The sequence below is a fragment of the Electrophorus electricus genome, chromosome 20, assembly GCF_013358815.1.
Source record: "Electrophorus electricus isolate fEleEle1 chromosome 20, fEleEle1.pri, whole genome shotgun sequence".
Taxonomy (NCBI): domain Eukaryota; kingdom Metazoa; phylum Chordata; class Actinopteri; order Gymnotiformes; family Gymnotidae; genus Electrophorus; species Electrophorus electricus.
This window is the reverse complement of record NC_049554.1, coordinates 10,343,338-10,356,397: the sequence shown is the minus strand read 5'-3', so window position 1 is coordinate 10,356,397 and position 13,060 is coordinate 10,343,338. Positions and strand designations below refer to the sequence as shown.

At 39.6% G+C, this 13,060-nt stretch overlaps 1 protein-coding gene across 3 annotated transcripts in view; it reads right to left on the bottom strand.

The window, feature by feature from the left end:
* Positions 1-4,151: 4,151 nt before the first annotated feature.
* asic1b (acid-sensing (proton-gated) ion channel 1b) overlaps positions 4,152-13,060 on the bottom strand; it is a 157,389-nt gene continuing 148,480 nt past the window's right edge. For all 3 annotated transcript variants that reach the window (XM_035520621.1, XM_035520619.1, XM_035520620.1), the window contains 5 exons: positions 12,292-12,445; positions 10,230-10,321; positions 10,027-10,106; positions 7,877-7,978; positions 4,152-5,178 (listed from right to left, as the gene is read on the bottom strand). In XM_035520621.1, the coding sequence (XP_035376514.1) occupies positions 5,083-5,178; positions 7,877-7,978; positions 10,027-10,106; positions 10,230-10,321; positions 12,292-12,445 (524 nt within the window). In that variant the 3' untranslated portion in view covers positions 4,152-5,082. The remainder of the gene's footprint in view (positions 5,179-7,876; positions 7,979-10,026; positions 10,107-10,229; positions 10,322-12,291; positions 12,446-13,060) is intronic.

The window sequence follows — 13,060 nt, the reverse complement described above, 5'->3', positions numbered from 1 at the left end:
ATAGCTGTCCTTTAACAGTAAAGATCTAATATTTTAAATATCAAAGAAACTATGCATGACATCTATTAACTACATCTATATTTATGTTAATTGTGTTAATATTCACAGATTTGTTCATACATAATATATTACTTTCATATAAAGTTTCATTACAGAAAGCTGCAGAAATTCCTTTGCTTTGGGTTAATTGGTTATTAACAGAGGTTGCATTTAACATGTTTAAAGATTTAAACACTGGGGCACTCTCCATCTGTGGAGATAAATTCCATTAAGTAGTTCTTTGACTTCTTAGTAAAGAATAATAGCTTTACGTTTTTTGACAATCACATTTTTGGACTGCTAATATTTATTTATCTTTGATGTTCTGATTGCTGTCAGTTTTACATCCATGGGTGATCATGTGATATGGCTTAATAGTTACAAAACCCCTCAACCTTGGATTTTTGGATTTCACATGCTCCCAAACCTCCACAAAGTTGTACCTATCCTCCATTTGTCATCTATAAAAATAGATACCAAAATCTTTTGTTTCTGGTCTTGCTTGAAAAGAAAACAGGAAGAAGGTGGAGAGAAGGAAGGTAGAATAGGATGAGGCAAGCCTCCAGCACCTTCTTGTCCAGTGATCGACTTAGAAAAATAGCTTGCAAAAAATGTCTTGTTGCTTTTACTAGTACCTACACACATTCTGTCAATACATTTTCAGCACACAATTTGAGTGGCCTTATATAACAGTTTTGAATATTTGAGCAGTTCAACCATGGCAGCTGTATAGCCAATGGTTAAAGCTTCATGTAGTGCACAAATGACAAAGAGTTATATCCAGTCAGAACAACGTTTTTCCACTTCTTTTGTTTCACTGCTTTGCTGACATAGATGGCAGCTGTAATGGAAAGCAAATAAAGGCACAATATCAGAAACTAGAAACTTCTCTTGCTCTTCTTCCTCTGAATGACACCTTTATATGGCAGCTCTCCAGTTTGAGCCTCTGAATTATTCTTACTGGGATTACAGCATCAATGGAAACCATATTGCTAGACATGCTTATTATTTACAGCTAATGAACAAATTTCTAAGATATTTTAAAGTGTTACTCACAGATCCTGGTAGACTATCTTCTAGGTTTCAGGGAGCATACAGTAAAAGAATGGACAGATATCATTTCTTAAATATGACATTTAGAATATTACACAATGAGCCTAACTTGCTCAAAGCCAATATAACAGTTAACAGCAAGCACAATACATGGTCAGGACACCAGCACTGACAATGATATTTCAATATCAAAATATCAAAATCTTCAAAATGAGTTTACTGGCTCTCAAGTAGTTCATTATGAGTAAATGAGTTGAAGTCATGTTTGTATAAATCTTAATAAAATAGCTTTGCTAAGGTTAAGGTTAAAAAAATGCAAAAAGGGTGTTAGAACCAGATAAAGTATGTATTTTCAAACCTGATGTCGCTCAAGGTTTCTAGTTCTTTCAAAGTCCAAAAAGGACCATTTCCACATCTTCTGTAAAATTGCACATTAGCAGAATAATAGCTACTTTAGTGTTTGTAAATTGAAAATTTGCATTCTTCTTCATGAGATAAAAATTATGTAGACTCTAACTGCAAATTTGGGCAGAACCTCCTAAATGCCTACTGCCAAGGTAGAGTATTGACTTTAGGGAATTCCATCCCTGGGGTTGAGATTCAATAGGGTTTATTATACCAGGATGCCTTGTGAGAAAAAATTCTTTGGTGTAATATACAGAATATAAATAGAATAAAATGTCAGTCTTCATTTTTTCAAACAATTCTTGGCTTCATTTATTGCCTCATCACAAAACTCATTTCTTCTTCCTGTCTAAAATCATTCATGGTGTTGACAAACCCATGAGGTGCAATAAAGAGGTGTTGCCAATTCCCTATGAACTGTCTAAATATATGCAAATGAAATCTCTTTGATTGGCTCCTTTAAAAAAAAAAGTATTAATCCTCTTAATGAGTGGATTGCTGTGTTGTGCCCTAAGGAATGCCCTGTAAGCCTTATCGATGATAAACTTCAGGATGTGCTAATTGCTCTTCAAAAGCTGACGGGAAATAAAGAATAGATCAAACTGATCTATGAACAGTAAAGGGTGATGTCCTTGAATAGGTTAATAAGGTAAAAAAAATCTATTACATTTTTATTTTTCCAAGGACTGTGAAAAATGGTCACCAAGCATTCCTAAAAAGGTTTTAGGGTTATAATAATCAAAATTGGTTAACAAAATGGAAGACATTTGCATCATCAGTGGTTTCTAAAAGTACTTTGCAGACTAGGGGACGACAGCAATAAAGCAATTATGCCAATAATATTTAAAAAACGTTATGGCACAGTGATATCTTACCTCCATAGCCATGATAATGCAGGCCCTTATAGTTACTTAAAGATGTTAAATCAAGTGATCAGATTTTAATGTCCATTGCATTTCATCATTGAATATGAATCTTTTATCACACTGGCCAACAGTCTCTATATCTTGTGTAGAACACAAAAAAACAATAGCTTCTCACAGCTCCTGACAAGACCATCATGTCACCCAAAATTAAGACATGGTCCAGGTTAAGAAGCCCATTGAAATCAGATGACTAGGATGAGCTGAAAGGCAGTCTGGCTCAAAACACTGACACATCAAGGCAGGAACACTGTGACAGATGTAATTAACGTCACACACACAAGAAGACAAGGCATCTATCATGCTGTAGAACGTCCGTTCAAAGTGCAACCAAGGTTAGTCCCAAAGGCAACACTGTTCCCCGTGAGTGAGCAGGATCATCAAAGATGCCATGAGCCCTGGGGGGCCGGGCCGCCACGCTTGTTGGCAGCTCTCCCTTGGTTGCCCACTGGCGCCATGCTCAGTACAGCATGCATTCAGAAGAAAATGCCAGCCGGAAATAACAAAGCCATCACTCATTCCGAACACCACTATTTTACATGATTAACCCATGTCCGATGGCATGGCTCACGCCGCATGGTGACTGCAAATCACTGGCTGACTCCAGATAATGTGATTATGCCCTGCTTTGGGGACTGACATTTTTCCTCCTCTGGCCTTCAAATGTCATGATTGCAATTTCAATCTAGTGGCTTCAAGTATACATGCAGTCAGTGCCAGTTGCATGATATCATCTTGATGGGTCCACCTTGTAGAACATTTCCAATCTGTCCTAAAGACGTTTTTTAGGCCATGCCACTGCTACATTTAGTGGCTTGAACCTAAGACCTAATTGGACCTGCTGCCAGTGCTGCCAACACTGCCAGTGACTCAGTGGACTGCCGTATGTAGCGACCTGCTGCCAGTGTGTTCGTGCCTGACTGTATAAGCTGTCCATCCATCTTGTTCTTGTCTCACATTGTGTTCCACCTCCCTCTGTTTCTGTCACACCGACATGCATGCTTGCAAACTTTCTCTCTCCCACTATAAAAAAACCCATTTGACATCAAGTATGAAGAGCAATTGTCTAAAATTATCAATGATATTTATTATATCTTCATAGATAAATAGAACAGCCTATTATCTGGAAAGATGGTAACCGGACTATCAGGCAATATGTATACATTTGTAGTAGAAAAACAAAAATGTCAGATTAATAGAGTAATAATGATTCTGATAATAATGATCATAGTACTCCCAGCAGGACTATTATTCTGCCTTTCTTTTACACCTTTTACATATTGGTGGTCTTGTGCTTTGATATGACATTTGCAACAGTAACATTTATGGAAAAGAATCATCTCACATAATTCAAATGGATAATTGATTGATAGGCTGTAAACCACACAGATAGCCCAAATGATCATACACTGAGTAAAATAATTAGCAGAGGAGTAATGTGCACACACTCATGTATTCTCTCTCTCTCTCTCTCTCTCTCTCTCTCTCTCACACTCACTCAGACACACACACACAGAGAGAGAGAGAGAGAGAGAGAGAGAGAGAGAGAGAGAGAGAGAGAGAGAGAGAGAGAGAGAGAGAGAGAAACAGAGAGCTCAGATACGGCATACAAGTGATAAAACCAATCATACACATACAGTGCACACTCACATGCACATACTTTGTAGGGTTAAGGCACCCAATCTCTCTCTCTCTCTCTCTCTCTCTCTCTCTCTCACTCATACACACACACACACACACACACACACACACACACACACACACACACACACACACACACACACACAGAGATAGAGGGGGCCACATTTCCTCTGATACCTGTATATAATTGAGGCAAACTTGGCAATACTGATTACTAAAAAATAAAACAATAATAATAGTACAAAGATGAAAAAAAAACAAAAACAGAAAACATGCATACAAAGACAAATACAAGCATGCAGTCACCTGATGAGACCTGGATGGTACAACCACACTGCTAAGTGTGTATGGTCAGCTTCCTTCCCCCCTAACAGCCAGCCTCATGTTTCCTGATGATATGCATTGTTTGGGAAGATACATTTTTAAATGAGACACATTGAGACTGGAAGGAACCACAGTCCACCAGTAGTCACGAATGCTGTTACGTGGACAGTGAAATAAGCACTATATTATTCTAACAATCTAGTTAAGCCACTCATTTTAAGACAGTGTAGAGCCATTGCTATATACAGAAAGGCATGGGGCTCTGCCCACAAGATGCCTTTTGATTAGATGTCAGTTCAAGTTGTGTTACATAACATATTTTGGGGTGGAGTGTGAGAAGTCTCCACATTTCCAAAGCATCTTTAAGGAGTTTTCTTTTGAGGCAGTGTTCCAAATTCCTTTTATTGTTCATGAAATGTTTAAAGTTCATGTATGGTTGTGGAATGGTATTTGTCAAACTAAACTTGAGGTGACATTTCGCTGTTTTTCCCAATACTGGTATTGTTTTGGTTCCCGATGTTCTGTTCATCAAGTGATATGGTGGTTTCCCCCACATTAAAACATCCAGATGAAAACAAATTCCATGGCCTCCAGGTCGGGCTGGTGTTTGCGCACGGATGCCGTCGACTTTGGTTGTACATCGCAAGCGGAGCCCACCTCCCCCCTGCCCTCCCCACCAGCTCCTCTTCTAAATGACTCAGCAGGTAAAGTCCTCAAAGTTCCCCTGCCCTGGATGGTGAGGTAGAATGTTGGCAGGATATGTAGTGGGCGTGCGAAGGTTTTCACAGGGAGCCTGAAGACAGAGAGGAGAAGACAGAGTGGGGCAGAAAGACAAAAAAGAAAGATACAACAAAGAAGATGGTTCGAGAATGTGGTTCAAATTTAAAGGTATTAAAACTTGGGGAGAATGGAAATGTTAACCAAAGCAAATGGGGGGTGGTTGAGATGGGGGGATAAAAACAATTGATACGGATGAAGTTGGAGTGAAGAGAAAGGAAGAAGAGAAAGGAGGAAGAAAAGAGGAGAAAATTACAGACTACTCCAGCCCCTTCCAGCTCCAATTAAAGCTCAAACTAGCCTCAGTTAGACCGTGAAATCATAAGCCACTCAAAAGTCAAACATCTAAGAGTTCAACAGTTCACTTTCTAGCTCTCTCCCATCACCTCACACTCTTTCTCCTGGTACCCCAATTTACATCCTTACCCACACATTCTCTCTTACACTCTCTTCCCCACATCCATACATATATATATGCACTGCCAACTTTATTAGAAACACCTACTCTGCACTTACACTCACTGACCACTTTATTGGGTACACATATATGTGCACAATTTAGATGGAAAGGTTCTTGCTACGCATGTGGTCTACATCTGTTACCATGTTTATCTACCCTCTATCTGCACTACTGCTGATGGGATATTTGGGGTGATGGAGCTTTCTCAACACAGCAGTGTCACTGACATTGCACCGGCGTGACAGTGAGTGTCTATACGGTTTTATCATCTGTCATTGTCACTGCTGGGCCAAATATTCAGATACACCATAACCAGCCAACAGAACCAGAGTTGGAGAGTAATTAACACAAGTTGTGCGTGTCAATAGATCAAGCTATGGTCTCTAGTTTAGTGATGCATGGATCCAATATCTGACACTACAACACAGATATAAAAATTATTAAACAAAATTGGTATCCATATGTCTTAGTCATGGCTGATATAAATTGGAACAATTGTACAAACCTTCCAGAGCTATATAATTAAATTACTATTAAATTAATAAATCATTACTGTTCTTTTGTTTTGCTTTTGCATTACTCAGTAGCTTACTTAAGTATAACAATTTTTTGTTTTACACTTAATTTATTTCTTATCTCATGTATTTTTATACTAGAGATCATAATTGGCATGTAATTACAGCCTTATGCTCTTTCACACATTTTACAGATTGATCCCAATCACTTCTATTCACTGAGCTAAAGAAGAAGGAAAAAGAACTGTTTCAGTACTTGGTAGCATGAGTTTATGTTTAGGAATCGGAATCTGCATCAGGAGAGAAAAGGTGGAATTGGTAATGGTCGGAATAATCATATAGGCTATATATGCTGCAGGGGGGCCCAAGGGGCCATTACATTTTATTTTTCATTTAGCATTTCAGAAGATAAGCTAGCAAAGTGTAATTAATGATGTCCATTGAGTTTGACTTAGTAAGTCAAATCTACTTTCATAGATCAATTACATAGATACTGAAATCATAGATGACGTCACAGGAAATTGATTCAGGAACATCATTGGTGAGTTTCGCTTTCTCCATTTTATGCAAACTAAAAAGCATCGGAAAACAGCAACTGCCGTTTTCAGCATTCGTTTGCCTGCTTATACATGTTCATCAGAAATGAATGTAGGGATACTATTTCATTGCCCTATTCATTGTGTGGGCATTGTTTTTATATTGCTTATATAAAATTTTCATCTTAAAGGGACTCCACATTTTTCATAGCCAAGGTCCACAAAATGGCTTAATCTAGTCTGGATCGGTGCATCAGGGCATTGTCATAAAGTGGTTGGTGAAAAAGAACAAAACAAAAAAAACACACCGCATGTGTCTATATGAGTGCACAGCCACCAGAGTTGTGTCTATAAGTTTTTATTTGATAATTTTTGTTTCTATGTTTTTCCCCATTTTTTTAAGTGTCACAAAAGTAAATATATCTACTTTTTCAGTTTCAGCCAAAAAATATTTCAATGTAATTTTTATACATTTTTACTATTATAACTAATTTAATTAAATTTAATTTCATGTTGCAATCCAAATTACACTTCTTTTGTTTTTTCTTAAGCAGTTTTTGTTTCCATTTTTGTTGACTATGTTTTAGTTTATTTTTAACGTTGTCCAAGATCAAAACATTGTTTTACAAAACATCATTACATTTAAGATGCAGCATTGATGTTTGCTTTCTGTAATAATAATACAAATCATTCAGTGCACAAACATTTTCTTTTGTCAGTGGGCAGATTTGTTGTGAAAAAGTAATAAAAATTTTTTTTCCATCAAAACTGTTTTTTTTTAAACTCTACTGCAGACTAAGATTTTTGCCTAAACTGTATTGGACATTTCGAGTTATTTGTGCTATGTTTCTGCACAGGAGAAATGAATCAGAAAAACAAGCACACACAAAGAAATTAAACCAAAACAACCACAACTAAAAGCAGGACATGATCAATGTTAAAAATAACAATCATAGCTAAAATAATATTTCATTGTAATACAAAATAAATGTGAATCATGTGTGCTGAATTACACTAAAATACTAAATATGATGACCTTCTGGTAGGCACCCAGCTCCCCCTCCCACCACCTAATCTCTTTCTACTCCTCTCTCAATCACTCCCATCCATTCTACCCCCCCCCCCCCCCCCCCCTTCATTTTAATATTAGTTTTATGCCTCAGCATTCCCGTCAGCGCGGCTGCTGATCTGAGAGCAACTGACGTGGCGCTTCACGTCGTCCAGGCTCAGCACGGTGCCGCGGTCGTTACTGTTGCTCCGCTTGTGGCTCGACTTCATGCGGCGGCACAGTTTGTACTTGATCACCTGCGGAAGAGAACAGAGAGCACACGGGGGGGGGGGTACTTTCACATGTGTCAGAGTCACTACTGACGATTTGCTGCAACCCAAAAATAGTCACAATGGTCACGTGATCAGAAGCCGGCTAATGATAAAAGGCGGGAGGATAGCTAACGCGAATGTGAACAGATGGAATGTAGATTCTAACTGCACCTACCAGGTGTTTTGAACAAAGTGTGTGGTGAGTGGATCTTGACAACGAGTAGCTCTTTACATAGTTATGTATACCTTTTAAAACTAATTTTATGGGAAAAACGCCATCATGGCTCATAAACAAACCATAGTACAAAAGGGAGTACGAAAGCCATCCAGATGTTTTAGGGATCTCCACTGCAAGTCAGCGAATTCACTGACACTATCAAAAAAACCCCAGGCAATTTGCTCCTCTTATTCAGAGCAAACAGCACTTCCTGCAAAGCCATGTTTATTCATGTCTCAAAGATGTGCCAGGCCTGGCACGTAGAATGGTAGAACGGTACTGCCTTATTTGTATGCATCCTGGTGCCTTTGCTTGGTCAGCATATGGAGCTTGGTGACACTGGGTTCACATAACAACAAAGTGTGAACTTCATTTAGAAGTCGTAAACCAATGATGGAGTACATTTAAACAACACAACCTAGGCAGGGAAATTAGTGTGCAGTCTAAAAACACCCAACAAGATCCCTTCACCTTTTCTCCATAAAACTTTTTTAATGATAAATGTGTGACATATAATGTTACAATCTGAATGCATCTTAAACGGGATGACCCTGAAGAACAACAGTAATGCTCGCTCAAGGATTATTTTGCTTATGTATGCTTTTGCGAGCTGCACTCTGTCATGAGCTAGGTGCAGCGTGGAGCATTGTGACGAGTCAGCCATGTTTCTGCGATTGTACCACAATGGGGATGGAAGACCCGTTATCAATCACACTGCTGCTAAGATTCCCCATGTCCGTCCTATCACAGCAAACAAAAAATGGCTCACCAGCTATTTTTACTTTATTACCTCAGATGTACCCCTGCCCCATCATCCACCGTGTCATACCCTGATTATTGTTGACAGCAGTGGAAGGCTTTTAACGCTTGGGCCTGAGTGTGTTTGGGGACAGGCTGACAGCCTCTGAAATATGTGTGCAGCTTGGCTTTATGAGAAATGAGGCCTAATCAATCATCTTTTACATTGGCCAGGAAAACAATATCCTGTTATGCCTTACCAGACTGTGGGCCGAATAAGTTGCTAATGACTACATGAGTGTGTGTGTGCCTCTGTGTGCATGTGTGTGAGAGAGAGAGAGAGAGAGAGAGAGAGAGAGGAGGTGTGGGGACCACTAAGGTAAAAGGCCAACAGCTTAGCTTAATACAAATAATACTGCATGTAAAGTCAGCGTTGCTTCATCTTTTCTGTTTGATTTGAATGTTGTTTGAACTATCTATTAGCATCATAGCATTGGCTATGGAATCGACTCTTCATCTCGTTATAATGCATTCAAAGGAACCCATTATTTATACGATCAAAATAGCCCACTTCCTGCAATCAAAAGGTCATTTTATCTTGTTTATATATGAGACATTAAATAATCGCCAAAGTATGGACAATTTACATTGTTATTAGGCCTTTGGAAATACATAATTTATCTCCATTGTGACTGTGTAACCAATAACTTCATGTTGCCTTTCAAGGTGCTTCCAGAGGAAGGAACATATGCTTGAGAGTAGCCATTCAGAACAATCATAGTTAATTATGGGAGGCACCAGTGACCAATGATGTAAGCCATTGGAAGTCTTCCCTCAAGCCAAATGCATTAACTATACCATCTACTCACCATGCACAACTCAAGACAGAATCCATGTGATTGTGTCTTCAGGCAACATAAAATAAATGCACCAACAGCATACTAGTAACATTAGCATGCTAGATTGTTCAAATGGTGTGCTACTGTATATGACCCAAGCTAAATCTCTAAAGACCTCTGAGCTCTAATTGGCATTAGCTGCAATGTTTCTAGATGGCAGTATAAATGGACGTTCTTACCTCATAAAGATAGTCAAAGAGTTCCAAAATAGTCAGAATACTAGCTCCAATGAAAAGACCCATTTGACCACCAATATCACCTGGAGGAGGAACAACACATACTGCCCTTATGACCACAAATGCTGGTTTCCTATTTTATCATACATTATCTATAAGTGTGAAGTTACATGCAATATTATCAGAAATGGGAACAAATTACTTACCCAGTAATCCAGCCAGCTCATAGGCCTTTTTCTGTTCAATAGTCTCATAGTTCAAAGCCTCAAAGAAGATGTCCAAAACCAAGATATTATCCCTGTCCAAAGGCCGACAAACATTGAGATCAAGCAGGTTTCATCCATTTGTTTTATAATAGTGTTACCTCAATCACCACGTTTTGTGTGCTGTCAATAGGCATCACCCAAGAAAACTCAGCCAATAACAGAGCATTGCTTTCCAGAACCTGCACCAGCTTGAGCAGAAAGTTGAATCTAGCAAAACATCTTGGCCCAAGCCACAGGCTCGCCATAGTTCTGCCTTAGTGACCGATTAGAAAACAGTGAACAGTGAACCCTTGACCCCACTGTAGACACTGATGTGTACAGATGGAAATTATTTTACAACCTGAAGGGCGAGAAGTTTTTTTTCTTGGTCCTTTGGCTTTTACTGTAGACAAAAGCATACAGACGCATATGGAGTGTGGTGCTTCATTCTTATGTAATTGGAATGCGATTTAATTAAGTAGAAATCTTCCATTAACCAACTTGTTAACTTTGTTTAAATAAGGCACCATCAAATTCAAGGTGTGTGGTGGAAATGTCAAATATCACATGCTTTTCTCAAGCACTGTAAGTCTTTTTTTTGCTACAGTTTGCTATTTGCAAAGTGCATTCTTTGTACACTTGGCAATACGATTAAACATAAAACAATTTTTTTGTTGGGGTTCTTGTTGAGGTTGTGTTTTCTGTTATCTTTCAAGGATAACATGAAACACTGGTTCAAGATGTCTTGTATCCTCCATGAAGAAGGGCATGGGTTAGCTTACACATAAGCCTGTAGTGTGGGAGGCCAAAATTAAAAATGAACAGCAATAGCAGTCTGACAAAGACATCTAGACAATGATGTACTTATTGCAGTCTATAACTATGTTTGCGATGGGGTTAATGAAAGACAGTGGTGCACAAAATAGTACACAAACACTGACTGGATAACTAACTGGATAATGGCTTGTGTGATAATAATGTATAGACTGGATTGTTAGTATTGTTAGTGCATCAGGTCTTAGGGAGGCACCTCCACTTGATCTGACCACATGAACAATAGTCTCCCACTTTTGGATTTGCTTCAAATTTGCATATGAGCCAATGAAATAAGAGATGCTCACATCCGATCTGGATTTGCTCAACCTCTTGAAACCGCTTTGACTGCTGTAAAGCTACTAAATGCTACGTTCAGATTCTTTCCCCTTCAAAAGCTAGTGCTACTCTAAGACCAAATGAGGTCTGGTAGACTTTTTGAACTTCGGTTGGATAAATATATGAAAGCTTCATTCGGGCTGGTCTGGTTCACTCTTGCTGTTGACAGGAGCACAAATAGATTGCCTTCTGCATTCGCATTCGTCTCTACTCATACATCCTGGAGGAACTTTAGCGCATCGGTTAACAGCTTCCAGGGCGGGGGAGCAAGACTGCTGGGGGTCATGTCCTTTGGGAAGTTTTATATGCAAGTGCATACAGTCATGTAGTTGTGCACACACACGTACATGCGCGCACACACGCACACACACATAAACATGCACACATAAACAAACACAAAGCAGACTTAGTAGCTTTGATTCTAAGAAGTGGATATTTGTTCAGACTAAAGGGGACTAGGGAATACGCTATACACTCATCCACCCCTTTATTACGAATCCTTAACATGTACCTATACCCTCTGTCCATTTTATTAGCCACATCTCTCTTGTAACTGCATTTTACAGTACTTCTATTACTAGGGCCCATCTGTTGCCATATCTAATTTGTCAGTCACCCTCTTTCCTGCTCAGTTATGAACCATAGGGCAACTACTAACTTCATGTTATTTCAGTTTGCACCATTTCCCACTGAACAGTGAAACTGATATAGTAGTGCTTGTACGAGTGTATCAGACAGAGCAGTGTTATTGTTATCATTGCTGGGTTTCCAAAATATCTAGCCAACAGGGAAAGACTTGGCTAACGTCAGTTGTGAAGCTGAACTGTTCACAAGCAAAATGAAACCGATTAGTGATGGGCGCGACACTCACGCAATGTACTGCTCTGTCTTGTTGAACTTCTTGGCCAGGTATTTGGCAGAGGCCTTGCTGGGAATCTTGACCATGGACAGCTCCTTGTTATAGCGTGTTGTATTGCAGGGCGTTTCGCACACGCACTTGTTGTTGTCCCGCTCCACCAGGAAGTCTGGTGGTGAGAGGAGAGAGAGAGAGAGAGAGAGAGAGAGAGAGAGAGAGAGAGAGAGAGAGAGAGAGAGAGAGAGAGAGAGAGAGAGAGAGAGAGAGAGAGAGAGAGAGAGAGAGAGAGAGAGAGAGAGAGGCATCCTTACAACAGATAGATGACAGAGACAGAGAGGTGCCCTTACAATAGACAGATGACGAGATGAGGGGAAGAGAGAGGTGCTGTTACAATAGATAGATGAGGGAAGGAAAATATTTCAAACCAGGAGAAAAAGGTCTGGGTGGAATGACAGATGAGGAGGGGTGGAGCGGGGGATATATGGTGGAGGAGAAACTGAGAAGAGCTACTGGGGGGGCGGGGGGGGGGAGCAGGAAAGGAACAGTCATAAATTGAGTGGCCCCATTGTTGCCTCGGGTCCAGCCATCTGTAAAGAGGAGTGGTCGTACTTGGCGACAGTGAGGTACATGGCAGATTTGTCTCTTTAGTCTAAATGGGCTACATTTTCTCTCTCTCTCTCTGTTTCTCTCACACACACACACACACACACACACACACACACGCACACACACACACATACACACATAAAAATGTGCACAGGCATACACATACAACCATGCTTCT